Below are 27,651 nucleotides of genomic sequence, written 5' to 3'. Positions count from 1 at the left end.
GTATTTCAGTAAATGTAGGCTACATAGTTACTTAGTTTACACCACTGATCATTACTACTTCAACTTTATTTTACCACTACTTTTGTTGACCAGCTAATAATATCTGTAGTTGATAGATGTGTGCGACCCACTTGATGATTTTATTTTGAAGGTACAATCAACGTGTTTCCGGTATTTCCGACAGACTTGACGCAGGTGGGGGACTAAAACCATCCAGTCAAGACATTAATAAAGGAACATTATGTTTCCTCTCGTTATCTGTGATCATATAGTTGAGCCTGAGCGGTTGGATGAGGTCATCTGTAACAACAATATGCACCATCTCGCCAAAAGTATGTGGACAGACATTAAACTAGTTTTAAACCCTTCATTATGTCAGTTAAGTGCCTTGATGTGGGATTTTCTTTTTTTTTTTTTTTTTATAACCTACATATGTTTATTTTTCCTCACTTTTCTATGATCATTTCTAATTTTGTCATATACTTGATACTTTTACTTTGTCATGTCTCAAATAGTTAAAAAACAAAACAACAAAACAATCTGAGAAGGGATCAACATTTTCTTTAAACTGGCCATAACTTTAAATTAAATTGAAATTATGAGGCTACAATGTACCCATGACAAGGGGTCACATGTAGACATTGCTTTGTTTATTTGGGACATAACCCTAAAAAATTGGAAGAATGATGTGTAATTTCACTGCCACACAGTGAATCTAGGGTCTGATAGTATTTCAGGACAAGGACAGGACAGGAAAGACAAACTGTACAAATTGCAAAGAAATCTTGAGGTATGGGAGGATAATACAGACCCAACAGCTCTTGTATGGCCTCCAAATAACTTAAGGCGGACACACAAACTGTTGGCTACAAGTTGAAGGGAACACCTGGACTGTGGCTAATGATTATTGACAAATTTGTTGTTTCTCTCAATTAATTGGTTATGCATTTGGTCTGTAAAATTATTTTTAAAAAGTTCAAAATCGTCTTTACCATATCCATTACTGCAAGATGACCAATTTAGATATTTGTTTTGTCTGACTGACAGTCCAACACCAAAAGCAATTCAGTTTTTAATCATTTCACACATGAAAAAGACAGACATTTTTAACATTTTAGGAACCAGAAGTAGCAAATTTTGCTATTATTTGCTTGATAAATGACTCAAGTGGTTAATCAATTAAATTTTTTTTTCAGTTTTTTCAGATGTTTGAGTTTCAAAGCACACTAATGTCTAAAATGTCATTGCATGATGTAGCGTTATGATGTCCCTGAAACTAAAGGGCCTAGACCAAACTGTAAAAAAAAAAAATATCCCCAGTATGCACTGAGCCCAGCCCTGTCTGCTTGTGAAAGGTTAAAACAGAACACACACTTCTAACTATTAAAGATCTTTTTTTTTATTTGCCCAAATACTTGAACTACAAGGACATAAGAACACCCTCAGCTATAGAAAACATCAAATTTTTGTCAAATGATCAGCAGTACAAACTTGTAAAGCTTTGCTGTCTTAGATATCTCTATAAACCAACATATGGGAGAGAACAAACAACTAAAACAGGTGAATTTAACCAAAAACTCTCCCTGTGTGAGTGAAAAACTCACTGGCCTCAGAAGTCACAGATGAGGGTTTGCCAAATTAAAGCACTAACAAAACGATAAGCACTCGATACAAAAACAGTATTTACAGGGAAAATTACAACAGTTTTTAACCCCAATTCCTCTGGCAACTCAGTTTCCCGAATCCCTTTTACAAACTCCCGTTGTTCAATATCAGCAAACACATTTCCTTTCCCTCCCCAAATTATTTAAATAGTCCACGCTGGTTTTTGTTTCAGACAGTGATGAGATTTATAATGGTCAAAATCAGTCCATTCCTAACAGAATATTAAGTTGCCATGTACTCATTTGTCTGTGGACCCAAAACGACAGTCATTAGTCTGTTTTCAGGTAACCAATGACAACAGCGCCGAGCAGGAAAAGTACTGACGACCTTTGGAAGAAAAAAAATTTAAAAGATTTAACAATATCTACATTCATGGTGTTGGTATGACATCCCCACACAGGCACAAACATGCACGCTGCAGTCAAATAATGGTATGCAACAAAACGGTAAAAACAGCACACATTAAAGCAAAGAAACACACACTCACACCCTCATATATACACAGTTCTGTGCATGCATGCACACAAACTCACACAGAGGGACAGATTTACATTAAGTGCACACTTTTTTGGGATTAAGCATCAGACTGAAAGTCCTGCGGATTACAGTCCATACCATTAAAAAATTCAAAACAGACTTTTTTTTTTAATGAAAACCATTCAGTTCGACATCCACAAAATGATTCCAGATGGATCAGAACACAACTGCTTACAATTAAAACAAAACTATTAACAATTCAAATAAACCGTAAACAACAGCTCCGAGAAGAAACATACACCAACTGTGTGACGTATTCTTTAAAAACAGAGTCAGATTGAGCTCTACATGTGGAAAACAAGTGTTATCCCTTCATAACAAACTGCTCTGGTCACACAAACACTGTTTATTTCTGTCAGGCCAGAATTAACTGAGTCACACAGAATTGTTTCAGACTGATGGATTCATGTGTACAACACGTCAGTTAAATTTGATAAATGACACCTTTCAATGACAGACACACGGCAATGAATCCCACAGCGCCTAAACAAACTGTTCACCATCCTTGGACCTTTTTGTTAAGTTTTACATCTCTGAAGCAGACTGGATGCAATCAGGCTTTTTTTCTCTATATTAAATCCTTCTATAGAACTAAAATCATTAATCACAAAAATATCAATTGATGCAGAGAAGTGTTTTTAGAATAAAAGGAGATCCCTTGTGTGTACATCTGTATCTGGAAGCACCAAAAGCTTGTTTTCTAATTTAATAAAAATACTAAAAAAAATACAAACGTGAAGATGAAGGAACATTCAGAATAAATCCAAATAAACAGAGAATTTTCAAGGCACAGAATAGCCTTCAGATTACAGTATGGTCAAACAATAAAAAATAAAAAATGTAAAGAATAGGGCCATGGTTAGGCAGTTTTGCAAAAAAGAAATGGAGAAAAGGGGGAAAATGCAACGATCGATCCACAAACACTCAAGGCGATAATTGCTGCCAAAGATGCTTCTACTAAGTATTTATGAGGGTGAATGCTTAAATAATCTTTTTTTTTTTTAATCTGCACTTCATTTAGATACACCTGTGGAGATTTGTTTTTCCTGTGACATTAGGGGGAAATCTTCTTGGATTGTTGCCGTCTTAATCATTAGATGAGATCTGCTGCACTTTATAATAAATACATATTGCAGTATGACGAGTAATTACCCACTAATGAGAATTAAAGCATCCACTTTGCTACGACATTGTAAAACAATTTTTAAAAAGCCCATTGGGGGGTGAACACCTTATACAGGCACTGCTGCCTTTTTAAATGAGAGCATGTGTTAGTAAGTACTGAAATTTTCCAGCAACAAAGACATTCATAATGGCTTGATTTTTTTCCTGAAAAAATACCACCTCTTTAAGAACCAAATGATAAAATCTACATCATAAATTGAGAATAGAGAACAAACGCGACGATGTACTGGGAAAAAAAAATTAAAGGAAACATTCTGAAGAGTGCAATTTTTCAGTACCCTGCACAGCCCCCCTCCCCCCTCTCGCTCCCTAAAGTGATCCGCCATACTATGTTCTTTGGCTCTATGAAGCCTGTTCATGCCACCTTCAACTAATTATCAGGAAAAATAAAATAAACACTGAGAAGGTAATCAATTACCCTCAACATTAAAACTCTAACCTTAAACCACTGAACCTGTTAAGTCAAGATTGAAACCAGCGGCAGTAATGTTCACAAACATCACCAAACCAGTGGGATGCTGTTTTTGGCATAACGTCAGCGGCCCGTGCTGTGAGATGACCGTCACACCGGGGAGGGAATGAAACTGATTTTGGACAGGGTGCCTCCATGAGCAGATCACTGTTGCAGCAACATAAAGTGGGTGAGTGTGAAGTGAATGAGGCAATGCAGGGGCTCCCTCTGGTGGTGGGAGGAGAGCAGGGTTGGCACAGTGGCAGAGCTCCCTTGACTCTTGGCTCAGCTCAGCGCTGCTCAGTTTGTCTCACAGAGACGCGGCCCGTCTCAGTCCGAATCAGAGTCCGACGACGCCTGTGAATTTGAATCGCTGCTGCTGTCCTCAGACTTGTTCTCCTTGTCTTCCGCCTCATCGTCGTCATCGTCGTCGTCGTCGTCGTCATCATCATCGTCATCTTCATCATCCTCCTCCTTCTTCAAAAAAAACGATAAAAAATAATATTTCACACAATCAGCTTCATTTCTCAGTGTTCCCACACATTTTCATGGACAAAATTTCAAAATGTTTTCATGACTTTAAGGACCCATAATACATTTTCCATGAGTGCTCTCAATGTATAAACCAACTGAACAGTATTGTACACAAGTGTGCAAAAGTCTAGGGCTACATTAAACTTTGTTATATTGGCGAGGTTATAATGATCATACATTTTTATTTCTCAGCAGTCTTTTTACTAAAACACAACCAGAGCATACAGGAAATATGTATGCACTATTAAAACGCAAATATTTTGGAATAAAACGACTCCAACAGGCTTAAGTTGCAAGTATTAAGTGTGACCTCCCTGTCCTTGTTGTTGTCCCCTGCATACTGGCAAAGACAGACACAACTCACATCATCATCATCGTCGTCGTCGTCCTCATCCTCACTGGATGTGTCGGCATCAGAGGAAGCCTTCTCCCGCTCATCGTCATCTTCATCCTCGTCCTCATCTTCGTCCTCCTCCTCCGTGTCCTGTGGGAAGAGAGATTTTTAGGCTCGGCTGACACACATTACGATGGCTGATTAATGAGAGAGGGAAGAATGAGAGTCTTCTCTTACAGATTTCTTGGCCTTTGCCTTTGGGCCTCCTGGTTTTGCTGTAGATCTCCTTTTCTGAAATGTCAAGCAGATGAACAGTTTTAAATGACAGTTTAAGTAGAAATACAGTACAATTTTTACAAATCCAGCAGTGTTAACTGTAACAGTAACTCACTTGTGAATTATATTCTTTGTAAGTGTTTCTCTCTTGCGAGGACAAGCTCTGTTGACAATGAAAGTGTATGTTAGATAAGTCAACTATTCAACACGTCAAATGATCCCCTGTCCCCAAACAATCACTTCTTACAGCGAGCCACTGTTCCAGTTGGACTTTGTACTGTCGCTGCTTCTCCTCAGCGATCTTCTTGTAGCGGTCCTTCTCCTTCAGCGGTAACCTCTGCCAGCGGCTGCCGATCTCAGTCATCCGCTCTTTCATCGGGAGGTGGTTCAGCTCTCCGTTGGACAGCATCTCCTGAGAGAACTTCTGATAACCATTTCTAGGAAGTCAAGAGCAAGCGAGAAATCAGATTCAGGTTTCTATAGAATACACACAACAAGCAGCACAGACAAGTGTAGAGGTGTGACAGACTTACGATGGTGGTTTTTTGGGTTCACCCTCAAACTTCATCTTCTTCCCTGAGGCGATGGCAGCGGCAGGTGAACGCATCTCACACAGGTCTCTCTGTTCAGGAGAAGTCAACTGTTAGGTCACACTGGTGGTGTTAACACACATACACTGTGGAGTTCTGCTGGATATTGTCAATGAATTGACACTAACCTCATATCTTTTCTGGTCCTCTGCTGCCTTTTTGATCCACATTATTTTCTCTTTCTTCTCCATGGTGCTCCAGGTTGCTTCCATTGCTTTTTGTGCCTTTGGCCGATCACTCTGCAACGCAAAGGTTCACATTAAACTATAGTACATCACTAATACTCTACTCTTAGTATGATTAACCACCTCTCTTCTTTTAAAGTTTCTACATGTTTTCATTAGGATACTCTGTGCTAACATTATTGTATTCATGTAAATAGCAAAATATGTAAGGGATAAGAGATGTCCATTATCAGGAATTAATGGATGATGGGGAGAGCACGCAGTCCATTCTTCCTGATTATGATCACCTCAAAGAGCATTGTCCAGCTTATACCATGGTCACATGCCAAAGCTAAAAAAAATAAGACTATTTCTTTATATTTTCATGTGTTTTGCAATCTAAATGTAAAGTTTTTCACAATCTAAATGTAAAGTTTTTCACAAGGCATAACTCAATTTCCTTATTAACACCTGAAGGTTTGACGACTGTCATGAATAATCATCATCATCTCAAAAGATTCTCGCGCAATGGAAATATTGTTCACTACTCCAGTTCATAGGACGAACCTTCGGTAAAACTTGGTGACGTTAGATATTTCTAGTCGCCTCTACTCATAACACCCTGTGGTTAAGCTATGAGCCAGAATGGTTAAAGGTTGATGCTGCACAATTTTTTATTTTTCTTAACTCTGATCATTTCTGATCCATTTGTGAGTTTATACACATATGTTAGTTACTCCAGATGTCCCTTAAGTTAATGGTCTTTTTGTGTGTGTGTGTGTGATTTTGTGTTATTTTGTCCCTTTTTCTGTTGTTTTTGACAGGTATCTTTGTTCTTTCCCTTTTCCTTTCTAAAATAATTCTTTTCAAATGCACACATGGAGCATCTTAATTTCTAATTTGAGCACTTGGCTATCAGTGATCATGGTGTAATGGGTTAAAACAAAACTAGGTGCTAGTATTCTTGAGACTAGGAGTTATGCATACCTTAAATCGGGCCAGGTAGTCTCCTATGACACTCTGCTGCCAGATGTCCTGTGCAGTTTTGGGTGGATCCGGCAGACGACTGCGATCCTCTTTCTCCTTCTTCTCAGACTCTGCCTTAAGGACTGTTTCCAGCCTTTTGTACTTCTCCTAAACGATCGAGAAAAGAAGGTTATTACAAAAAAGTTTTTGTAAAGTAAATAACAAATTGTACATATCTTCATGATTAGCCTCTTGAGATCCGCTCTCCTGGCCTGATACCTCTTCTACAGTCTACAGTATAATATTACTTTACCTTCTTCTTATCTGGCAGCTCATTCCACATGCGAGCCAGGAGTCTTGTGAGCTCACTGTCAGAAAGGTCCGACCGCTCCTGCTGCAGTTTCTGACGCTTCTCCTCAGAGAAGATGAACATGGCTGAAATTGGCCTTTTGGGTTTCTCTGGATTGGTCTATGTGTTTCGGAGAATGGAAACATCACAAAAGGATACCAAAACACCTAAGTAACTAATTAAATGCCTATCCAATATTGAACTTTACTTTTTAATAGTTTGAAAAATCAAACAAGTGTGCAAAGGCACTTCAGCTAAATGCTAAAGCTATGCTATGCTTTCTTTGGATAAAATTCTGTTGTAACAAAACTGATACCCAGCACTCAAATTCAGTTTGCATTTGAGCACGTGTGAAGAGTGTATACTTGTTCATACCTTTGCTTTAGAGGCCTTCTTTTTGGCAGCAGGACTGCTGGCTCCACCTTTCTTAAAACCTATCTTCTCCTCAGACAGAACCCGGGTTTGCTCCTCCTCTGACAAACTCTACAGATCCATACAGCAGAGCAAATACACGATAAATTCACACGCAAATGAGGACACAAAAACACGTGTTGATGTAGGAACTAAAACAATTAGACTTACACTGAGAAATCTGTTCATTTCAATTTCATACTCTTTCTTCCTCTGTAAAAAAAAAAGGACATTTATGAGACTTTGGTCAAAACTGAACAACTTCTTTTTTTTTTTTTTTTTTTAAATTGTCCGACTTGAAGATTCTGGTCTCACCTGCTCACAGCGTTTCTGGTAGCCATCTTTCTCGTTCTGTTTGAGCAGCTTCCACCGCTGGCTGCACATCACCATACGCTCTGTGCTGGGTACATCCTTCATGCTCGACATCAACTCCGCGCAGAACATCGAGTAACCATTTCTGGAATGACAAACACATTAAATTGAAATAACTCATTCACGGGGCAGTGGCCTACAATCGGCATTATGCAGATAAATCAGCAGCTGTGACTCACGGAGGAGGTTTGTCGGGTCGGCCGTCAGATTTGTCTTTCAGGTGCCTCTCAGCCTTGGTCAGGGTGGACTTGACAATATCCTCTTGGGTCATGTTTAACTCTGGGTGCTGCTGGATGTACTCCTTCATCGTCCCCTGGATTGATAGATGTCATTGTTGCTCTTAACAGTTCTACCACAACAACCCTTGGATATCAACAATACTGTATATCACACAGCACTTGCAGTCTTACCGCATACAGTTTCTGCTGTTCCAGGGACTTGGCGATCCATTTGAGTCTCTTCTTGTCAGACAGCTGCGTCCACTGTTTGCCAAGACTGTCTTTAATGTCTTTGGTGGTCGCCTGGTGTCCAACATGGAGAGTTAACATCTTTGACATTGTGAAACTGTACATTTTGCATGTTTGTGTTGTAAATGCAGAAACATACGTCTGGGTGTGTCTTGAGGAAGGCCTTCTTTTCATGGTTGTACCACAGCTGTTGGGGGGTCTTGGGCTTCTCTGGTACATTGGAACCTTTCTTGGTCATGCTCTCCATAAGGTCTGGGTGTTGTTCTCTACATTTACACAACAAATGAGCACAATTACTTTCTTTAAATATGCTGCAGGAGCATGCCTAATATTCCCAGTCTATAAAGATGTAATTATGAGTAGTAATGATAACTTGTCTCACCTGAACTTCATCATGCTGTGCACAAACGCTTCTTTGTCTCTCAAGAAGTCGTCAACGTACTTTTTCTTCTTTTTGTCAGGTAGCTCCCTGTACTTCTTGGAAAGGATTTTAGTTAAGTCTAGGTTGCTCATTTCGGGGTGCAACTTTGCGTATTTGGCCCTCTTTTCCATGAAGAAGCGGAAGTATGGAGTCAAGGGCTTCTTGGGGAAATCTGGGTGTTTCTATATATCATTAGGGTGGAAAAAAAGAAAAGTCATCAGTTTTGTTCGTAACCTCTTATTTTTCATTGGCTAAGTTTAATGTATTTTTTTTAACTCACCTTGATTTTTTTCCCCTTGTACGGGTTCTTGATGTAGTCTTGGGCATCAAATATCAGTTCTGTTAGAGTCCGAAATTTACGAATCTGTGGTTCAGGCAAACAAAAAACTATTACAAATCTGACTGTTAAACAATCAATACAAATACTTCACTACACTGTTACGCAATACAAACTTTAAATTGGCTCACCTCTTTAGAAACCTCCTGCCACTTCTGCTTACACATCTCAGCTGTGTAGGAATTAAAGGCCACCTTCTGCCAGTCGAGGTGGGACTCGGATGTTTTGTATTTAGTCAGGTCTTTCTGGGGCAGGGCCACTTTCATGGCCTCCAGCAGTTTTAAGAGGTCTTCCTGTGCCCACACTATGATAACACAATAACAAGATGCAAAAGAACGCAAAAATTACAAATTTGTTAATCTCTCTGCTCCATTACAGAACTAGCTGTAAAATACTTTTGTATAGCTAACACTATGTCCAATCATCCTCACCATGAGAAAAGACATTCCTATTATATTTATACAGTGACTTTTAAGCATATATATATTACTCTGTAATACTGGGTTTTCAGTGACTAAATCATACAGTCTGGTGTTTTAACCTCCAAGGTTGTCACCACTACAACTACTACAGTACATTAATAGAAATGAATTATTAAGAGCTTAAAGTAAGTTTTCATTATAGCAGAAGTTTTGTTATCCCACCTTTGTCTTGGGTGGTTGCCTCCATTTCTCCATTCATTTGTGGATGTACTGTCTTGTATCTAGGAAAGCAAAAGAGGAAAAAAAATTTAAATCTCGCATTTATAGAGAAAAACATTACAATCCATAACATCTAGATTCAGACTTTTGCCCCTGTATCGAGGCTATATGTATTTTTAAAAAAGCAGTATGTTATGATAAATTTCATATGTAGGCCTATATTGCTCATATTTTATCAAAGAAACGATTTGTTTGTGATATAAAAGTAAAACTCTGATGTTTTCAAGTGGTGGAATTTAAATTTGCCTCGACATAATGGTTTATGTTCATTACACCGCCCCTTAAACGTTTACGCTACACGGTGAGACATAGGCTATTGCTTGTGACGGCTTCAAATCTCAAATAACACTGCGGAGGGCTTCAACTAGCACAACTAGCTACGACAACAGGAGTCTCCGTCGGGCAAATTTTGCCAGCCGGAATTTAACGTATTAGTACTGTCCTGTAATCCACAACTAAAGTATCGTGAACACACAGGCGCGACCATTTTCTCGCCCGGTCCGCTCGGTAATGGAGGATTTTCTGTCGGGACGGAGGTTGGGGAGGATCCACGGAAGGAGGAAGCGAATGGACGTGGACAGACAGGCAGCTGTAGGCGACCAGCTGACCACGGACGGGGGATCTGCTTTCGGTCTCCGACGAGGGGGAATGGTGGCTTGGAAGCACTGCAGCCAAATGCGCCACTCGGTAGAGGCGCCTCATCACCGATGGACGCGGATCTAGCTCCGCCAAGCAACCCTATAATCTTCTTCACAAATGTTTACCCCGACCGAAGCGAGGGAATCGACATAATATGCTCTTACAGTTGTGAAAGTGTTTAAAGTGTATTCGCGGCCAGCGTTAGTCGGTGTTTTTCGGTTTAATGCTGGGATTTTAGATTAAAACGCAGTGCATTCTTCAGCGAGGCGTAGCCGAGCCACGCTCCAATGATGGCGGCTGCTCGTTGTTCATCGTGTCCTTGATGGCCCCAGCTCACTGTGGCATCCACGGGGTGACCCAGCTGCATGTAGACCGTCAATACCTCCATTTATGTAAATAAAGAGCTACTGTAACGCACATTCGGAGCCGTTAAAGCAACTAAATTTGTCAAATTCATAAAAATTACAACATATCTAGATGATAAAAATTTGGGAGCTAAATGGCCAAGGGCAACTTGGTACGAAAAATAAAGCTTAAATTTGACTTTTCGTCAATATATTTGCAGACATATCTTTTAAAACATGTTACCGTTTAATACAAACTAAAATTGGCTGCATTTAATACGAATCTCCTGTTTCCTCGGGGTAAAGCAGGATCAAACGTCACTGTTTACAACGTTTTTTAAAACAGTTATAATTATAGCTACCATTAAACGTTGATGAATTTACGATAGACCAAACCGCGTCTTGAAAAATACACATTTTAACAAATTATCATAATGCCCGAGGTAAATCTCATGGCGGTGGGTTGGAAGGACTTGCGGAGGCGCAGGAAGAAAGAAGAAAACGGAAAAAACGGTCAAACGGTAAAGCCTCGCGCTTACTTAACGGTAGAGTTCGATGTAGCGATCGCTGTTAACAGTTTCGGCTTCATCAAAACGCGGTTTAACTGTATCTTAAATGTTATCGAGGAGCTCAAAGGAAACATGTTAACAACCGAGGCTGAGTGGCTTCTCTGGCGCGACAAACAGTTCCAGGTCCGCCATGCTTCAGCTCTGCTCTACAAGGAAACCTACCGTGACAAGGTCCAATGGCGCACTGCAAACACAGAAATACGGAGCTTAAAACTAAAGCCAGGGCGTTGCAGGCTCCCTTTCCGAGCTTCTAAAAGCGCATAAGCGAGAACAAGAAGGCGGGTTCTCCGAGCTCGGTCGTCGGCGGTTCTGGGCTAGTCGGTGTGAGAGAGAGAGGGGGAGAGAGAGGGCGAGTCTCTGCACGGTGAGATATTAAACCGAGATCCCTGATGGCTAACCGAGAGAGGCGGCTGGCTGTTCCGCCAACAGCCGCATGGAGGTCTCGGCGCGGAAACCACCGTCGATTCCCTCACGCAACCACCCAGTTTCCAGTACACACAGCCGAGTTTCGATTCAGAGAATTAGCATAAAACAGTCGCTTTGGTGTAGTTTTGAGTAAACACCATATTTACCTCCGGGTCTTATCCTGTTTCTTCCCCGCTGTAGAGGACAAGAAATTCGGCTATGGCCGACCTCGTCTGTGCCCTGCCACCGCGGTTGGTTTATCTCGCTACTACAAAGACTACCGACCGAGGCGCTTTATAAGAAAACAAAAGCACATATTAAACGCATATTTTTTGTGTTTAAGACGGTTATTTTGGTTTGTTTATCGCGCACTCTCCGTATTATGAAACCGAGCGGCTGTTCCGTTGGCTTACCTGTCTCTCGGCTTGAGCCTCGGTGTCGTTGTGGAGGAAGAAGGGGAGGGTTGAACGATAGCCAGCACTGCGCCGTCGGTCCTGGGCTCCAGTCCCCGCAGAGATGGTCCTTCCCCCCCGCCTCCATCTCACTCGCCGTCTCCCTCCACTCAACGCGCAGCAGCTCCTCTCTCTCCATCCAACCATTTCGCTACGCGGAGACATCCATTTTTTCCGACCTCGCACCGTTGTTTCTGAACCCAACCGAGGGCGATTATTTTTGACTCCTGCAGGCCGACCATGTCTGATCTCCGGCCGAAGTTTGCACCACGAATATTTTATCAGTTTCATGAAAGTCAAAGTTTTGATAATGGTTGTCTTTTTTAAGTGCAACCAGTGTATCTCATCCATAACTTAATACAATTAACATACAAATATACATTAAAAAAAATTAAGTAAGGCTATAATGGAATCTTATTAAAGTCAGATTCGCACTTCAGACAGAACTGTCCAAAGAGTCCTCAAAGCAGCCTCCATGCATTTTCACATTGCTCGATTCCTCTTATAGCAAATACTAAGAAGCTGTTTGACAGCTTCATTTTGGCCCAGCATGTTGTTTCTTTTCAACTCCACCTTGTGTGTTTGTGGGCGGAACCCCCGGCCGTCCAATCCAGTCAGTTCGATTCAGGGGAAAACAAATGACTTTCAGGCACTCGGCCTTGTTAAACTGTGCTGCGTTCCCTTGCTGTCGGAAATATTGTCATCATTGCGGAATAGCAGGCACAAACCTGAAAGTTGCGAAAGAATTTGACTGTATACGAGGCCAAAAGTTTAAAAGTTAAACATGCATAAAAAAACATAATGAAATAAACAATATTATTAAATAATAATAAAAATAAAATTAGCTATTTTGACAAACTTGTTACAGGTGCCATTTATTTCTTTATATCAAATTTTAGGCTCTTTTATAATTTATTATATTCCACTATGTTTGTTCATTCAGATCAAACTGACAATCAGACACCTTTATGGCTCTGGGCTGTTTGTTGTCTTGAATAACAGTGAGGGACTTTTTGATGAAACTAGCTTTATGAATTCAAATAATAGATAACCAATAAAAAAACATTAGCATGAAATAAAACTAACCTGTTATGAAGTATTTTGAAAGTAAGCAAAATAAGATAACATTTTATAACAATGAGCTGGGTTTTAAATGCTTTTGCATTTCACAATTTCATTTTTAGCAACATTTATTTATTTACATTTTGGCTTTGTAGATAACACAATTTCATGTATTATTTATATCTGCAAAGGATTTGTTTGAGTGAATCTTCCCATTTTGTTTGAATGCATAATCTTTACTTAATTACATCTGATTTAAATATAACTGTATACAACTTGAGACCATCTTGCATTTGGGTCAGTTTAGCCACAATACAGCAAGCCACAATCTGCAACTTAAAACAAAGCACATGAAAATGTCATGCAGGTTAATTCTGCCCGCTAGCCATGAAAATTAATTTCTTACTTCATGCCAGAAGTATTTTCAATCACATTGTGTTTTCCAATTGGGAGTGTCGAGAAATTGGGGATTACTTGAAACTTTGAAGGCAGCATGCAGCTGAGTGGCAGACTCCTGACTGCCAGTGAACACCCTGCCCCTGTTACTTGAAAGATAAAACATGATAAGAGTTGGGTGGTGTTAATCATTGTAACTTCTAATGCTTTAATGGAAACTGGCACTTTAATGGATGTTTTTATTTTTAATAAAGTGAAAATCCTTCCAATCAAACCAAGCATGTACAGTGTTTCAAGCACACAAACACACGGACAGGCAGAATAAGGTACATTTACAAATAAGTTTTTCACTGATTATAAGCAACAGTCAGCTCAAATAATTCTATTATTATCAACTGTCTTCCCATCACTGCTTGTCTCATTTTATAATCACTACAGCAACTACTCACCTAAAACAGATATAAGTGCATTACATATGTTTCTATACACATTCTAAACAAGTCAACTGAACAGCAAGTAAACCTTAAGTTCAATAAACCATACATCAAATATATCAAATAAGGCAAACCTGAGTAACAAGTTAAAACAAAGTATGGAGAAAGGCTGGTGGGACAATCCCATGAAAAATCATTATTTGTACGTGTGCATAAAGCTGATGAGATTAAATTTGCTTAACTTAAATAGTGAACATTAAATTAAGTGGAATTATAATATTATAACACGGGCAGATCTACAATGTGGCAGCCCTTGTCACTTTTAAGCTATGCTGTAGTTATGCACTAAAAGAAAAAAAACAACAATATTATAAATGAATTTTCTCCATATCTTAAGGAAAAACACCTCAGTTAAAGAAATCAAATGTTTTTTTTTCCCCCTGGGTCAAATGATAACTTAATGTTTAGGTAAATAAACAACCTTAAGTAAGAAAAATTTAATATGATGACAATATACAATATTGGTCACACACATAGATTCAGCTACAGAAATAATAATAATAATAATAATAATAACAATAAAAATAATAATATGAATTCTAGAAATGAGAGTTCCTGTCTGAGAGTTTCCTTTAAAGATAAATACTAATAACAGAACAGAAAAGTTTGAAACTGTATATGTTTACAAATACATATTTTTTAAGATCCCTGATATGAAATTGTCACATAATTACTGGCAGTTTGTGAATGAAACATGAATGATATGATGCTGTTTATGGCAGTGGGGACTCATTGTACACGTCTACCCCAGGTTCCTCCTCAAAGGTCACTTTGGCATCATCAGCATCCAGCTGCAACACAAACACATCTGGTTACAACAGAGAAACCCACGTATCACCTAAGATGATATGTGCCTGAGACTGTAGTAAATGTAAAAGATACAGAGAGGTACTTACACATTTCATCTCCAAGTTAGTGAAGAGTGTGCCGGTCATGGCCATGCGCAGAGGGATGGTGAGAATAAGCACAAAAGGCAGTGCCAGAGAGAAGGGACTGATCTTCACAACCCATAGGATAGCCAAGCACACAAGCTGGATAAAAGTGAAGAGATGCATCCGCATTGTGCTCACCTGCAGTGACAACACATGAAAGCATTAACAGGTGATCAAGGAGCCAAACACTGACATGAAAATGTACAAAATGCTGATTTCAGGATTTGCAGATTCATAATAATTTACAGGGACATTGCCACAGGCTAAAAAACAACACTGGAATATATGGGAAGATAGGGAAGCCTATGCAGTCCATTGTAGTGGTATGTCACATCGAAGGTTTACTGAATGGGTCTACAGAGCAAAGGTCCATGATCCAGAGGGTCAAGGGACCCTGAGAGACAAATGACCACAAAGAGATAAAATTACCACCAAAAGTTGTCCCAACAACTACAGCTAGATGCAAAATGACAAAAACAAGGCTCAAAACGACCACAAAATGACGTGAAATGACCACATACAAAAAATGATCTCTAAAAAGCTCCATACAAGATGCAAAACAACCACAAAAAGACGTGAAATGACTACACTGTGATGAAAAATAAACATAAAATGATGCAAAAGAACCACAAAAAATGTGAAATGACTACACTGGTGAAAAATAAACATGAATTGATGCAAAACAACCACAAAAAGATGTCAAACAACAACAAAGAGGCTCAAGACATGAAAATGACCACAAAGAGAAACATTATGAACTTGAAAACACACGAAACAACCACAGATACAATATTACGTCAAAGGTCAAGACATCCTCAAATTGTCTAGAAACACAACAAAGGGATGCAAAAGACCACAAAAAAACATGACAGGACAGCAGAGAGACTCTAAATGACCGAAAAGACATGTAAAACCATCATAAACAGAAGGTCCTCCACATGAAAATATATTAATAATAATACTGAGTTGTATTTGAAGAGGCTGCATACCCTGGTGGCGTAGGCGTCACCAGGATGGTATTTCTTTGGTGTGATCAAGAGAAGCATCCTGTCCCACATCTGGATTCCACTCAGAGAGGTGATACCCATGTAGAGGAAGATACCAAACAAGGCTGTCATTGGAATCATCTTCAGGATCGGCTCCATGAAAATGGAAACGCCTGGAAGTCACAGAAAGCGGAGGATTATGAAAGGAAATGGTAATTTACTCTCAGCCTGCTGTGTCTACATCAGCACTGTAGATGGCAGCACCTACCAACCATGATGGCCACGAGGATGCCACTGACCCTCTGCTCAACCACCTTCTCAATCTCTGGTTTCGGGCCTTTGCTCATGACAGTGAGAGCGTTGGCATGGGTGACGGATCGCACAGTGGCGGCACTAAGCCAGGGTACCCCGAAGATAGAGGAGATGCCCCCCATGGTGACCAGGATGAGCAGGTCCCAATGGAACCCGGATCCTTTCACCATCTTCCTCTCAGGTTTGCTCACAATCAGCCTGGCAATCACACAACAACAGGGTTAATGTGCTTCTCATGGAGTAACATTGCAGTCAGTATTGCCATTATTTATGGTGTCACTCACGTAGTGATCTGGGACTCCAGGAAGATGAGGATAAAGACGAGCAGTGCTGGTACACAGCAGGCAGCCATCATCCAGATGGGAAAGGCCTTCTTCTCTCCCATGGGGTTGATGAACCAGCCTCTGACTTTGGGGTTGGTCACCTCAATGCCTTTTGGCACAACAAGTTTCTACAAGGGAACAGCATAAGTTTCATTCAGCCCACTTGCCCCCCACCCACCCCCAACAAAATTGCAGAAAGAGAAATAAAAACAGAAGTTTTCTTCTGTGTGAGTATTCTGAAGTGATGTGAAATGAGTTTATGAACAGAGTTTGAATTAAGGCAAAAAATGACAAGGATTATATCAAGGAACTTAAACTCATTTAACTTAATGCTCCTTTTTATGTGCAGGAAGTGAGTGGCAACAAATTCCTAGAATCTATTAAGATTAGTCCTATTAAAGGAATGTAGGGAAAAGACCAAGAGCAAAAATATAACAGATTTTTTGCCGTTTGGTGTTTACATCATGACAGCCTCCAACTGAGGATCATAACCTATTAAACGTTTTATTTACTAGTATGTCCCTGATTATAAAACATTAATAGTGCATTATGTTATCCATCGTCAAGATCTGAACCAACTTTCCCACACACTTTTGCACACATGATGTGAAATGCTGCAAGGAACACCTATGCATTGCCACTATCAATATATACTATATATATACTATATGTGTATAAATATATATGTATATGTGTGTGTGTGTGTGTGTGTGTGTGTGTGTGTGTGTGTGTGTGTGTGTGCGTGTTTGTATGATGCAGTTTCTCATGATAATCCACAGATCTTGCTGTGAGTAGTTTCATGTAGGAACTATTTTCTCTCTGCCAAAGAACACCCTCCAAACAAATCACTGTGCAGAAGAAAACAACTGCCAGCTCACCTAGCACCACTGAGTTAGCTAACATTACAGCTCAGAGGAGTAGGACGCCATTAACATCTCAGGCTGTGTCAAGAACGTGTGTCTCATCTCAGAGTAGATGCATGCTTCCTTCTGTGCAGTGATACAGTTGGTGAATGTAGTTCAGTTGAAAGAAAATAGTTCCTGCATGAAACTGCTCACAACTCCCAAGATCTGTGGATTATCTTGAGAAACCGAGTCATGATTTGTGGAAGGAGACATTGCTGTTGAGTTTTTCTTGTGGTGCTTTGAGCACTAGTATGAGTGCCATCTAGTTCTATTATATTGGAGAGAAGGCAGTGATCTCTACAGCCGATGTCACCAACTCTCAGCAACTTACACCAAAACAATCTACTTTTAACAATAGCACTGCATATAAGAGAAAAAGTATTTATTTTTGATTTTGGGGTGAACTGTCCCTTTAAGATTTTTTTGTTGCTAACAAAAATATAAGCATTGTTAGAACTTACTTAAGATGATTCATTCACCATAAGACAACATTTACCTGTGTGTAAGCATCCTCAATGCTGATATCCACAGCAATCATGAAGAAAATAGCAATGGGGACACCGAAATCTCCAATCAAACGACGGAGCTAATGAAACAGAAAGCACCACAGGTCAAAATCACATGACCTACTTGATGGATTTTTCATTTAGAGTACTTGACAAACTTTTCAAAACCATCTCCAAACAAAGAAAGTTGATCTTACTGGGCCTGGAAAGTAATGGCCATTCTTGAACATGCGGAGGAAGTAGGCAATGAAGAAGCAACCAAACATCAGACACATAGACAGCAGGGCAGTGTTGGGGAAGGGCCTTTCAATCTCAAGCTCTTTAATGGTTATGTTGCCATCTGGATGATACTCAACGTGCTCCTTGATGACTGGGTGGAAGGGGTTGTCCATTGTGTCATTCAGATGGTCGTAGTTCAGAATCAGAGGGTGGGCTTTGAAGATCTAAGCAACAGGAGATGAGAAGTCAGAGGAAGCTATATAAGAGACGACACATGAGGTGATTACAGGCAGACAGAGTGAAACGGATGAAGATGATGAGGTGAGGAAACCTTGATGAGCTTATTGAAGGTCTCGTAGATGAAGATGAGAGAGATGAGGATGGAGAAGATTTCCTGAGTGAAGCGGGAGATGAATCTGACCAGGAAGCTGCCCTCAACAGCAACAATGATGACCACGATCACTATCAGCCACATCCCCACCCAGATACGGCCCACGATGTACTCAATGCCCTGGGACTTGCAGAACTAGTATGGAAAAGGTAAAGTAGACACAAATGAAGAAGAAAAAAAGCTAATAAAATATTTATTTCAGGAGTTCTGAAATCTGTTGACTCATACGTACAGCGTAAAAAGCTTCCTCAAACACCAGCAGTGGTCCGGAGAAGCCGATGACAAGGACAGGCTGGGCGGCAATGAGACAGAAGATGACACCCTGGATGGCAGTGGAGATCATAAGCTCTGACACGCCCATCATTTTTTCTGTTTTGTCAGCTAGAATCAGATGACAGAGATATTCATTATTATTCACATTAAAGGTCAAAAAACTCTTATAAATTTATTGAGCAAACAGACAAAACTATATTTTCAGCTCTCTTTTACCCAGAAGTCCTCCAAAAGTGATGGCAGGGGACAGGGCAGCAAAGTAGATGAAGATGACAGCAGCAAGGACCTGAGGGTTGAGAGCATCTGTGTAGTCGCTAAGGTAGTGCCGGTAACGGCGCTTCAGGTCCTTCACCATCCCACCAAATGGATACCCTGTGCGAGCCAGGGGGTCCTCCCGCGGCTCCTCTGGAGGTTTATCAACTGAACAAACGAATCAAACTGACGTTTATATCAGCTGCACTAAAATCTGTTTATTTTTCCTATTGCTTTTAAGATAATGTTGCTTTATAAGTGTTGTTTCGGCTTAATTTGTCTGCTCTACTTATATTGTTGTCTATGCTTCAGTGAATTAAGTTTAAAGGAGCTATGTGTACCAGTGTTAGAGCTGATAATCTAAAAATTTAGACCACAATTTACATAAAGCCATGTTTGTGCCTTTTTCAAGGTTGATGTTCTGCCTTTGGTAACTTTGTAACTTGTAAGTATTTCCACACAGTATCACAAGACCAAAGACTGTATGTAAAGACAGACTACACATCTTCACATATTCCCACCGTACAAAAATGAATCCAAAATGTTTTTGGAGACTTAATTTAGAGCCAGATTCTGCACAGTCGCAATCTCGGCGGTAACAAGTTACTGCCCATACACCTGGCCAACCAATCATGCACACACAGCTGTCAATCATGTCATCTAATCCGGTGAATTTATGTTAAAACGAACACTTAAATAAACATAACTGTAGTAGAAACTATCTAAAATGGCAGAAACTGTCTTTGGGAAGAATTTATCTGATATGTACTCCTGAGTTTTTAGATTGGCCCATGTCCCATCTGCGAACATGGAGGGGGCAAGATTTGTAACTGATACTGCAACCAGCCACCAGGGGGCGATGAGGACGTTTTGGCTTCACTTTTGGGGAGCTGTTATGTCATCCACCTTTATATACAGTGCATGGCAGTGTGAAAACACTCATGCTCCTTCTCCTCCATTTACTTCTGATGGCATTGGCTAGAATCAACCACAGCACACTACAAAAACAACCAATCAGAGCAAAATAGCCACTAACACAGCGGCCAATCATTTCAGTCACAGCTTGGGTGCAATTTACCAAAACAGCAAGCACCGCTCACTGGCCAGACTAACTTTCTCATTTTACAGCTAATTTGTACACTCAAATATGTTTCTGTAAACATTTGAGGTGAGAGAAGGGCAATGCAGCAACAGAATCTGGATTCATATTTTATCAGTGCTGCCTAGTTTGACAGGAGCAGTGACTGATATGACTGTCTTTACAAAGTCCTTTGCTCTGATTGGCTGTTTTAATTCATGTGCAGTAAGGTCATGTAAAGCACTAAGAGTTAGCCGAGTATTTTTTTTTTCACAGACTGTTTCATTTAGTGCTGTGTAAATAAAGTTAGTTTCAGCAGAAATGAAAAAAATTTAATAAAAGTTACCTACTCCAGCTTTAAAGAGGTGAATTTAGTTGCAGTGAGGAGCTGAAAATGTATTGAACATTTTGTTAGTGTTAGAGAATAGTTTGACATTTTGTGCAACGTGCTGACCTCTGACCCTGGCACCATAGGCAAGACGGGTGTCACAAGGACGGAGCCTGTCACGCAGCATCTTCTTCTGGAAATTGATGATTGGTGCAAGCATTTCACTATCTTGGATCTCAGTGGGAGGGATCACAATGCTGCAGTCCATGAAGTCAGCAATGGCGTTGGTCAGGTCTTTGTCAGTTTGGGCCAAGAAGGCCTCCAGACAGAACACCTGTGAGAACAGAAGTCTTTTATTCATCTACACCAAACAAAATAGACTGCTTTTCATCATGCTGCTGAGTTATTGTGTTCCTCTCTCTTCTCTCTCACCCAGTCAGCCATCAGAGCACCCATAGCGCGGCCACTTTCACTGTAGTCTATCCCACTCTGGCTTGGGCCCACCAGCACGAACACGAAGCGGACAGGGACAGGAGACTCCAGCGAGGAGTCCATCACCACAGAGTCTCTCAACCTCACAAAAGCCACTACAGGTTTCTCCAGAACTTCCACGACACCTATCGAAAATACTTTCTTTTAGCCATATCTGCTCCAGACCCACACACAGATACACAACTGCATCTGAGTCACATGAACATACCTGACAGGACAATTGAGGCCTCCATGTTGTCAGAGGTGTCTCTCTGCAGGAATAACAATGCAGAAAATACGAACGGCTTGGTTAATGAATGAATATGCGTCAAAATGGATAAAACTGTATTTAAAAAAAACAAAATGTATACCTTCTTGGTCACAGAAAAGGTCTGCATCTCAATGTCTCCAGTGGGGCTAACAGTAGGTCCTGCAGTCTGACTGGACGGACAAATAAAAGAAGCATAAGATGCTTGCTGCAAACATTTTCATGGCGCACATCTTAGAAAGAAACTGAGAAATAGTGCATCATGTGCGTCCCGTGGGTTACCTGCGTCTCAGGAGGAGAGCTCTCAGCAGGCCATCACGATCAGTGCCACGAATCTCATTCTTGTTCAGCAGCTCATCAACAATCTTCTCAGCCACAGCAGACAGACTGCTGGCATTCAGGTCAAGGATGACAGCACCTGAGTACATTTAAGTTGCTTTTAACTAATTTATCAAGTCAAAACAAGTTGGATTTTATTCTGATATGAGCACTGATTTCTATTTGATCTAAATTCCAAAGTAACCTGTGCTCATTGTCTTGCGGAGCTGGATCAGACTCTTGAAGGTGAGATGGGAGACATGAGCAGGACTCCATTTTCCGGTGGCAGGGTTTAAGTTCTCCTCGTAGCCCACCCAGCGGCCAGTCTCCTGCCAGGTGCTGCCCATGAGCTCATTTAGCTCCACATAGGCCTGTGGTGATACAATGTGGTTTGTTAATAAACACACCAGTAACATCGGCTTGCATTAATGAACTTTTACATCAGACAAATGTGAAGAATGTCGACTAACTTGAGCATCCCCTCTTGTGGTGGCATTAGTGTTCATGTTCAGATAAGCTGAAATAAAAAGACAAAAGAAGTATTTAGATCCTTTACTGAAGTTAAAGTGTGTTAGTATAATCAGCAAAATGTACTTAAAGTATGAGAAGTTAAAGTACTTATTGTGCAGTAAAATCTGTCAGTGTTGTATCTTTGTCCACAATGATTTTGGATTAATATTTCTGCTGCTTTGATGGTGGATATTGCATTTCACTGCTGTAGATGTTCAATGTTTAAATCCTTTATATACTGCTGGGTAGTTTAATCTAGAGAAATGCATCATATTCTCTAAGATCACCATATGTTTGTAGCGTAGCTGTCTTGTGTGAAAACCACATAGACTGAAGCTGCCACATATGTAGTGGAGCAAAAGGCACAATATTTCCCTCTTGAGGTAGAGTACAAGTTCCTCCAATTTGAACTTGAGCATAATACTTGATGAAATATACTCAGTTGCATTTCACTACTTGAGACAAGTGCTTTGTACACAGATACAACAAGAAAACAGCTGCGTTGCTGAAAACCTACCCTCTGAATCCCTGGGGATGACGAATGCCTCCACAGGTGGCTCATTCTCCTCCTCTTCCCGTCTCCCGCCCTCCAGGTCATAGATGGCGCTCTGGTCCGGTGGAGTTCTGGTGAGGTGGAAAAACAGAAACAGCAGTTGGGATAAACACGCACACACAAGTACTTTTCAACAACCTCTCCTAATGTCTCACCTGTTAAGTTATTTAACTCAGCCCTGATAGGTGGAGGAAATTTGGCATATTTTTTGCAAATGCACTCTAATAATGGTCGTTCATTTAAACTTACTTCTGTAATTGTGGATGGCAAATGGTTTAAAATCTATCTAAAAAGGTCTCAGTGAAGATTGATCCAGTTCCCATAACTGTCAAAACCTGCTGATGGTGTAATTCTATTCTTGGCCACAAGAGGGCAAGACTGCTCAACATTTTTGTTTATTATCATTCACAGCATAGCCTTCTGGGTGAGTCCCCTGAGTACAGACTCTCACGCATGTTTACCACAAGCTGTATAAAAATACCTTTCCTCCTTTGAGGATTGGCTCAGCCTTACCTCAGCCATGACACTTAATGCTGAGTTCACACCACAGAGAAATTATTCTAAACTTTCTGAAGTGCAAAAAATCATTCATATCATGCTGTAAATATGTCTGTGGGGAACCTGAATTTTTCTGAAAGTAAAAAAAGCAAAATCAGACAGTCAGTGTCTATAACTCATTGTAGCTATGCCACGACTTTATTGGCATTTTGTTAAATATTTTTTAGTGGTTATCTGATGGATGAATTCATGCTTGCAAGTTATAAGCATGGGAATATAAAGTTATAAAGAGTTGAGCATGACATTCACCTTAGATCTGCATTAATTGAGTTGTTCGTGGCCACCTGGGGGCAGTGCAAACAAGTTGTTGACACAACTTTATCACCTCAAACAGTTGTTATGGTGAACATGTTAGCAAACAGCTATGCACACTCAACAGACACAACTTTCATTTGATGAATTCAACCTGATGAATTTAAGTCCAACAATAATACTCTTTTTAGCTCTGTGTTTGGTCTCCACGATTTTCTGAGATAAATATCTGAGTGTTAAGCTGCTACATTTACCACTATAGTCAAGAACTAGTCTTTAGTGCTGGGGAGGGAGTGTAAAAAATGTTTTTCAGGGCTTATTCTCGTATAAAAAATATATAGAAACATTTAGGTTATGGCAAATAAAAACAAAATGAAGAGCCAAAAGAGGCTACAATGCTTCATAGAGCCCTTTCATATTGCACAAAGTCATGCGACCGATTGTTACAACTTTTGATTAGAGCAGTTTAATTACTATTTACAAAAACTTTTTATAATCACTGGATTGGAGGGACAACTTTACTTTTATTTACATTTATCTGTGTTGCTGTATGTTGTTTTAATCTTGCCCTGTAAGCTGACCTTGAGTGCTTTGTAAGGCGCCTATAAATAAAATGTATTATTATTATTATTATTACTTTGGGTGGTACACATCTTGGGAGCACTACTTGATATGGTCAGTTAGAAACATGATGCAGAGCCCCAGCATATATTTACAGTACATGTATTGTGCTGCTTAAACAGAGAGGCCTAAATGAGAGAAAAGTACTCACAGTCTTAGTGGAGAGGGGAAGGCCAAGTCATTGTCTTCATAGGACACGTCACTGCCCTGGAAAAGAGGAAAGTTGACAAAAAATTAACAGTAGAAAGTTGGATGAAAATTGAATATGTATTGCTGCACTATTAACTGAACACATCATAGCAACAGTCTCCATCCTGACCGATTTCCCAGGATCCCTTTCCTCAGTTAGATTTTGCAGTATTGTAATGCTGGATGTTGTACTGTCAGATGTTGAGGGAAGCAGGACTAACCTCAAAATTGAAATTATTTTCCATTGATGTTTTTCAGATGTTGAACTCTCAGCTACTTGTATGCATTCCCTGGGACAGAAAAAGAATTAATGAACAAAAAAAAAGTACACAAGTATATGAGATACAAAAAAAATTGTCTTCCTTTACTGGTAATTTGTGAGGCGTGGTTTTGACACTCTTTTAATGTAAAAAAGTGAAACTACAGCATCCAAAGCACAGCATGTGTGATAAGTATATGTCATATTTTTGTGGCAGTCAAAGCAGAAGTACCATTATGTTGATGTCAACTAGGCTCAGCCACTAAAGAGACCATTAAGATCTGCTTTGAGCCTTTGCAAGGCAGCTTTGACAAAAAATACTGTTGAGAGTGTGAACTTCGTTATAATTTTAAAAGAAGCCTTGCACAGCCTTATCTTTGGGTTACACCCTTCTTCAACCAGACACCTCTGTTCTCTCCAATAACAGTACAGTGAAAAACTTTAAAATGAAGCTACTAACAGCAAATACTACAAAACTCTTTACATTTAGACAGGAATACTGAAAATGTAATATTTTTCTAATTATGTAACATTGTATGTTGTTTGGAAAGGCCTGCGTTTAAATTTCACAAACAACTGAACAAGCCTGGTGTATTCTTTGTGTGTTCAAAACTGCAACTGAAAATATGTCAGCAGATAGGCTCAAAAGAGGTAAATTGACTTCAAACTCACTTGCCACATGCACAAAATTGATACAGATGACTTATAGTAATGCTTTACATCATGATATGATGCTGCACAACAGACATTTCGTGTTAACAATTCTACACCATGTAACACTGAGAATATACAGATATTTTACAACAAAGACAAAATGAAATATGGCAGGTGAAATATGGTCTAATATTTCTTAAAGTGCAACAAACTATGAGAATCCGAAGACTGACCTTAACCTCGGATGAGTTAAAAATGCATGAATTGTCTTTCCACAAAATATGCACAACAAACGTCTTTTTTGTAAATATGAATATTCTTTCTCGAGAAAATAATTTAAGTTAAAAAAAAAATATTTTACCTAAACTCCCGCCATTATTTTACAAGCATGATAAATAAATTAAAGGTTAGAATATGCTTCTTTCCTATTATGGTACATTCAGATATCTATCCTGTTTGAACTCTACCCTCTAGTCCAGTCCCCTGCCCAGAGGAGGCCACACCCTTACCTGCATGCAGGTACTCCCACCTGGTCCCCAGCACAGGAAACAGGACTCTGTCAGCCTTGACGAGCCCGCTGATAAAATGAGCCAGGACAAACGAAAAGATGAGTACAGAGGGAGAACAAGAGGAGCGGGAACACCCATATGAAACTACGTCGACCCTAAGATGTGCCGTACCTCTCAACCCCTTTGGTTGCTCAGCAACTTGGTGGGGGGTGCAGGAGATAAGGCCTGTGTGACAGACAAACAGCGCTATCGGCCCAGGACACCTTGAGACAGGGATATCCCAACCCAGTTTTGCCTGCTCCGCCCTCCCAGCACGAAGCAGGTCTGAGCCTTGACAGAGGTCATGAGATAAAACTGTTTGGACCAGCAGGCCTGAACTCATGCTGATGGAGGGCCACATGGGGGGGTAAAGAGGGTAAAAAGGGGGCAACATAAACTATCAGGACAACGGCGTCTTGGTACGTCATCTTGTTTACGTTCTGGGGATTCCCTCTCGGTGAGAGGGGGGGCTCCCCACTTATAAACACATCAAACCTTTTTTTTCAATACAGCCCTCAATCTCGCTTGGTTTGTCTCATGCACGGTACATGTGACATGGCAGCATCACGGTTTGCCATCTTCTGCAGCTGCCTGGATGGATGATGCTGGTGGTCCAACCAAGTCTGATGACAGATACTGACACAAGGATGCAGCGCAGACTGATGACAGATGAAAACACCAGACACAGATTATCACAACAAAAAACAACCTACAACAAAAATATACAAAACTCTAAGAGCATCTCTTGTCTGTGATGACATTTTTTGCAAGGGTGCTGCAAGAATGGAAATATACAGTTGTATGAAAAGTTTGGGCACCCCTCTGAGGCTGCATAATAATTTACTTTATCTTCACAGGAAATGATCAAAGTGTCATGCCATTCATTTCCTAATCAAAGCTGAGTACTGGGGTGTTTTTGAGAGAAAAACTTTAAGTGTGGCGATATTCAATTGTATGTAATTAAATCAGAGGTTAGAAATAGGCTGTGCAAAAATTTGGGCACCCTTGTCATTTCACTGTTTTGAATACCTGTAACTACTTATTGGAATACAAAATTGGTCTGATGAGCTCATTCAGCATTGAACTCCACACACAGGTGTATCCAATCATGAGAAAAGGTATTTAAGGTGGCCAGTTTCAAGGTGTTCTTCTCTTTGACTCTCCTCTGAAGAGTGGCGACATGGGGGCTTCAAAACAACTCTCGAATGACCTGAAAACAAAGATTACTGAGCATTATGATTTAGGGGAAGGCTACAAAAAGCTATCTCAGAGATTTCAGCTGTCAGTTTCCACTGTGAGGAACATAGTGAGGAAATGGAAGGGACAGGCACAGTTCTTGTTAAGGCCAGAAGTGGCAGGCCACGAAAAATATCAGAGAGGCAAAGGCTAGGAAGGATGGTGAGAATGGTCAAAAACAACCCACAGACCACCTCCAAAGACCTTCAAGATCATCTTGCATCAGATGGTGTGGATGTGCATCGTTCAACAATTCAGCGCACTTTGCACAAGGAAAAGCTGTACGGGAGAGTGATGCGGAAGAAGCCTTTTCTGAGCACACGCCACAAACGGAGTCGCTTGAGGTATGCAGAAGCACATTTGGACAAGCCAGCTTCATTTTGGAATAAGGTGCTGTGGAGTGATGAAACAAAGATTGAGTTATTTGGGCATAACAAGCGCCGTTATGGATGGCGGCAAAAGAACACAGCATTCCAAGAAAAAAACTTGTTACCCACAGTAAAATTTGGTGGAGGTTCCATCATGCTGTGGGGCTGTGTGGCGAGTGCTGGTACTGGGAATCTTGTTTAAGTTGAGGGTCGCATGGAT

The 27,651-nt window shown here is 40.3% G+C and overlaps 2 protein-coding genes across 7 annotated transcripts; both read right to left on the bottom strand.

Annotated features, from left to right (window-relative positions):
• Positions 1 to 1,374: 1,374 nt before the first annotated feature.
• Positions 1,375 to 12,691, bottom strand: ubtf (upstream binding transcription factor). 5 transcript variants are annotated; one of them, XM_042505472.2, is made up of 20 exons: positions 12,131 to 12,691; positions 9,704 to 9,762; positions 9,191 to 9,363; positions 9,003 to 9,086; positions 8,684 to 8,904; positions 8,441 to 8,567; positions 8,245 to 8,355; positions 8,014 to 8,147; positions 7,778 to 7,919; positions 7,634 to 7,675; positions 7,427 to 7,534; positions 7,016 to 7,171; positions 6,724 to 6,870; positions 5,701 to 5,811; positions 5,516 to 5,604; positions 5,230 to 5,419; positions 5,098 to 5,145; positions 4,944 to 4,997; positions 4,737 to 4,856; positions 1,375 to 4,315 (listed from the first exon to the last, which is right to left on the bottom strand). In XM_042505472.2, exons 2-20 carry the CDS (start codon positions 9,738 to 9,740, stop codon positions 4,169 to 4,171), a joined length of 2,241 nt encoding a protein of 746 aa, XP_042361406.1. In that variant the 5' UTR covers positions 9,741 to 9,762; positions 12,131 to 12,691; the 3' UTR covers positions 1,375 to 4,168. The 5 variants fall into 5 exon arrangements, with proteins under 5 accessions (XP_042361406.1, XP_042361407.1, XP_042361405.1 ...); XM_042505473.2 differs by lacking the exon at positions 12,131 to 12,691 and adding an exon at positions 11,885 to 12,092; XM_042505471.2 differs by lacking the exon at positions 12,131 to 12,691 and adding an exon at positions 11,475 to 11,711.
• A 1,155-nt stretch (positions 12,692 to 13,846) lies between these two features.
• slc4a1a (solute carrier family 4 member 1a (Diego blood group)) lies at positions 13,847 to 26,030 on the bottom strand. Of its 2 annotated transcripts, XM_088069344.1 has the most exons (22): positions 25,960 to 26,030; positions 25,789 to 25,856; positions 24,588 to 24,656; positions 24,329 to 24,384; positions 22,711 to 22,817; positions 22,154 to 22,200; positions 21,889 to 22,054; positions 21,648 to 21,783; positions 21,469 to 21,538; positions 21,327 to 21,369; positions 21,059 to 21,243; positions 20,753 to 20,960; positions 19,185 to 19,388; positions 18,928 to 19,076; positions 18,636 to 18,830; positions 18,283 to 18,528; positions 18,076 to 18,165; positions 16,636 to 16,802; positions 16,308 to 16,549; positions 16,043 to 16,212; positions 15,018 to 15,191; positions 13,847 to 14,912 (listed from the first exon to the last, which is right to left on the bottom strand). In XM_088069344.1, exons 3-22 carry the CDS (start codon positions 24,609 to 24,611, stop codon positions 14,835 to 14,837), a joined length of 2,757 nt encoding a protein of 918 aa, XP_087925470.1. In that variant the 5' UTR covers positions 24,612 to 24,656; positions 25,789 to 25,856; positions 25,960 to 26,030; the 3' UTR covers positions 13,847 to 14,834. The 2 variants fall into 2 exon arrangements, with proteins under 2 accessions (XP_087925470.1, XP_042361408.1); XM_042505474.2 differs by lacking the exon at positions 25,960 to 26,030 and having other exon boundaries at positions 25,789 to 25,940.
• Positions 26,031 to 27,651: the final 1,621 nt, after the last annotated feature.

The sequence above is a fragment of the Plectropomus leopardus genome, chromosome 18, assembly GCF_026936395.1.
Source record: "Plectropomus leopardus strain MGB_pleo_1.0 chromosome 18, ASM2693639v1, whole genome shotgun sequence".
In the NCBI taxonomy this organism is placed as follows: domain Eukaryota; kingdom Metazoa; phylum Chordata; class Actinopteri; order Perciformes; family Serranidae; genus Plectropomus; species Plectropomus leopardus.
This window is presented reverse-complemented; position numbering and strand designations above follow the sequence as displayed.

What these genes read in the sequence shown, in the direction of transcription:
- slc4a1a (XM_088069344.1), bottom strand. Translation starts at nt 24,611, where the DNA reads ATGGAAAATAATTTCAATTTTGAG. An exon ending in CATCCCCAGGGATTCAGAGG is followed by an intron (nt 22,201 to 22,710) that starts GTAGGTTTTCAG and finishes TTTTTATTTCAG; the next exon opens with CTTATCTGAACATGAACACT. An exon ending in CCTTTTCTGTGACCAAGAAG is followed by an intron (nt 21,370 to 21,468) that starts GTATACATTTTG and finishes TTATTCCTGCAG; the next exon opens with AGAGACACCTCTGACAACAT.
- ubtf (XM_042505469.2), bottom strand. Translation starts at nt 11,386, where the DNA reads ATGTTTCCTTTGAGCTCCTCGATAACATTTAAGATACAGTTAAACCGC. An exon ending in GGCAACCACCCAAGACAAAG is followed by an intron (nt 9,364 to 9,703) that starts GTGGGATAACAA and finishes GTGTTATCATAG; the next exon opens with TGTGGGCACAGGAAGACCTC. An exon ending in GGCAGGAGGTTTCTAAAGAG is followed by an intron (nt 9,087 to 9,190) that starts GTGAGCCAATTT and finishes CCTGAACCACAG; the next exon opens with ATTCGTAAATTTCGGACTCT.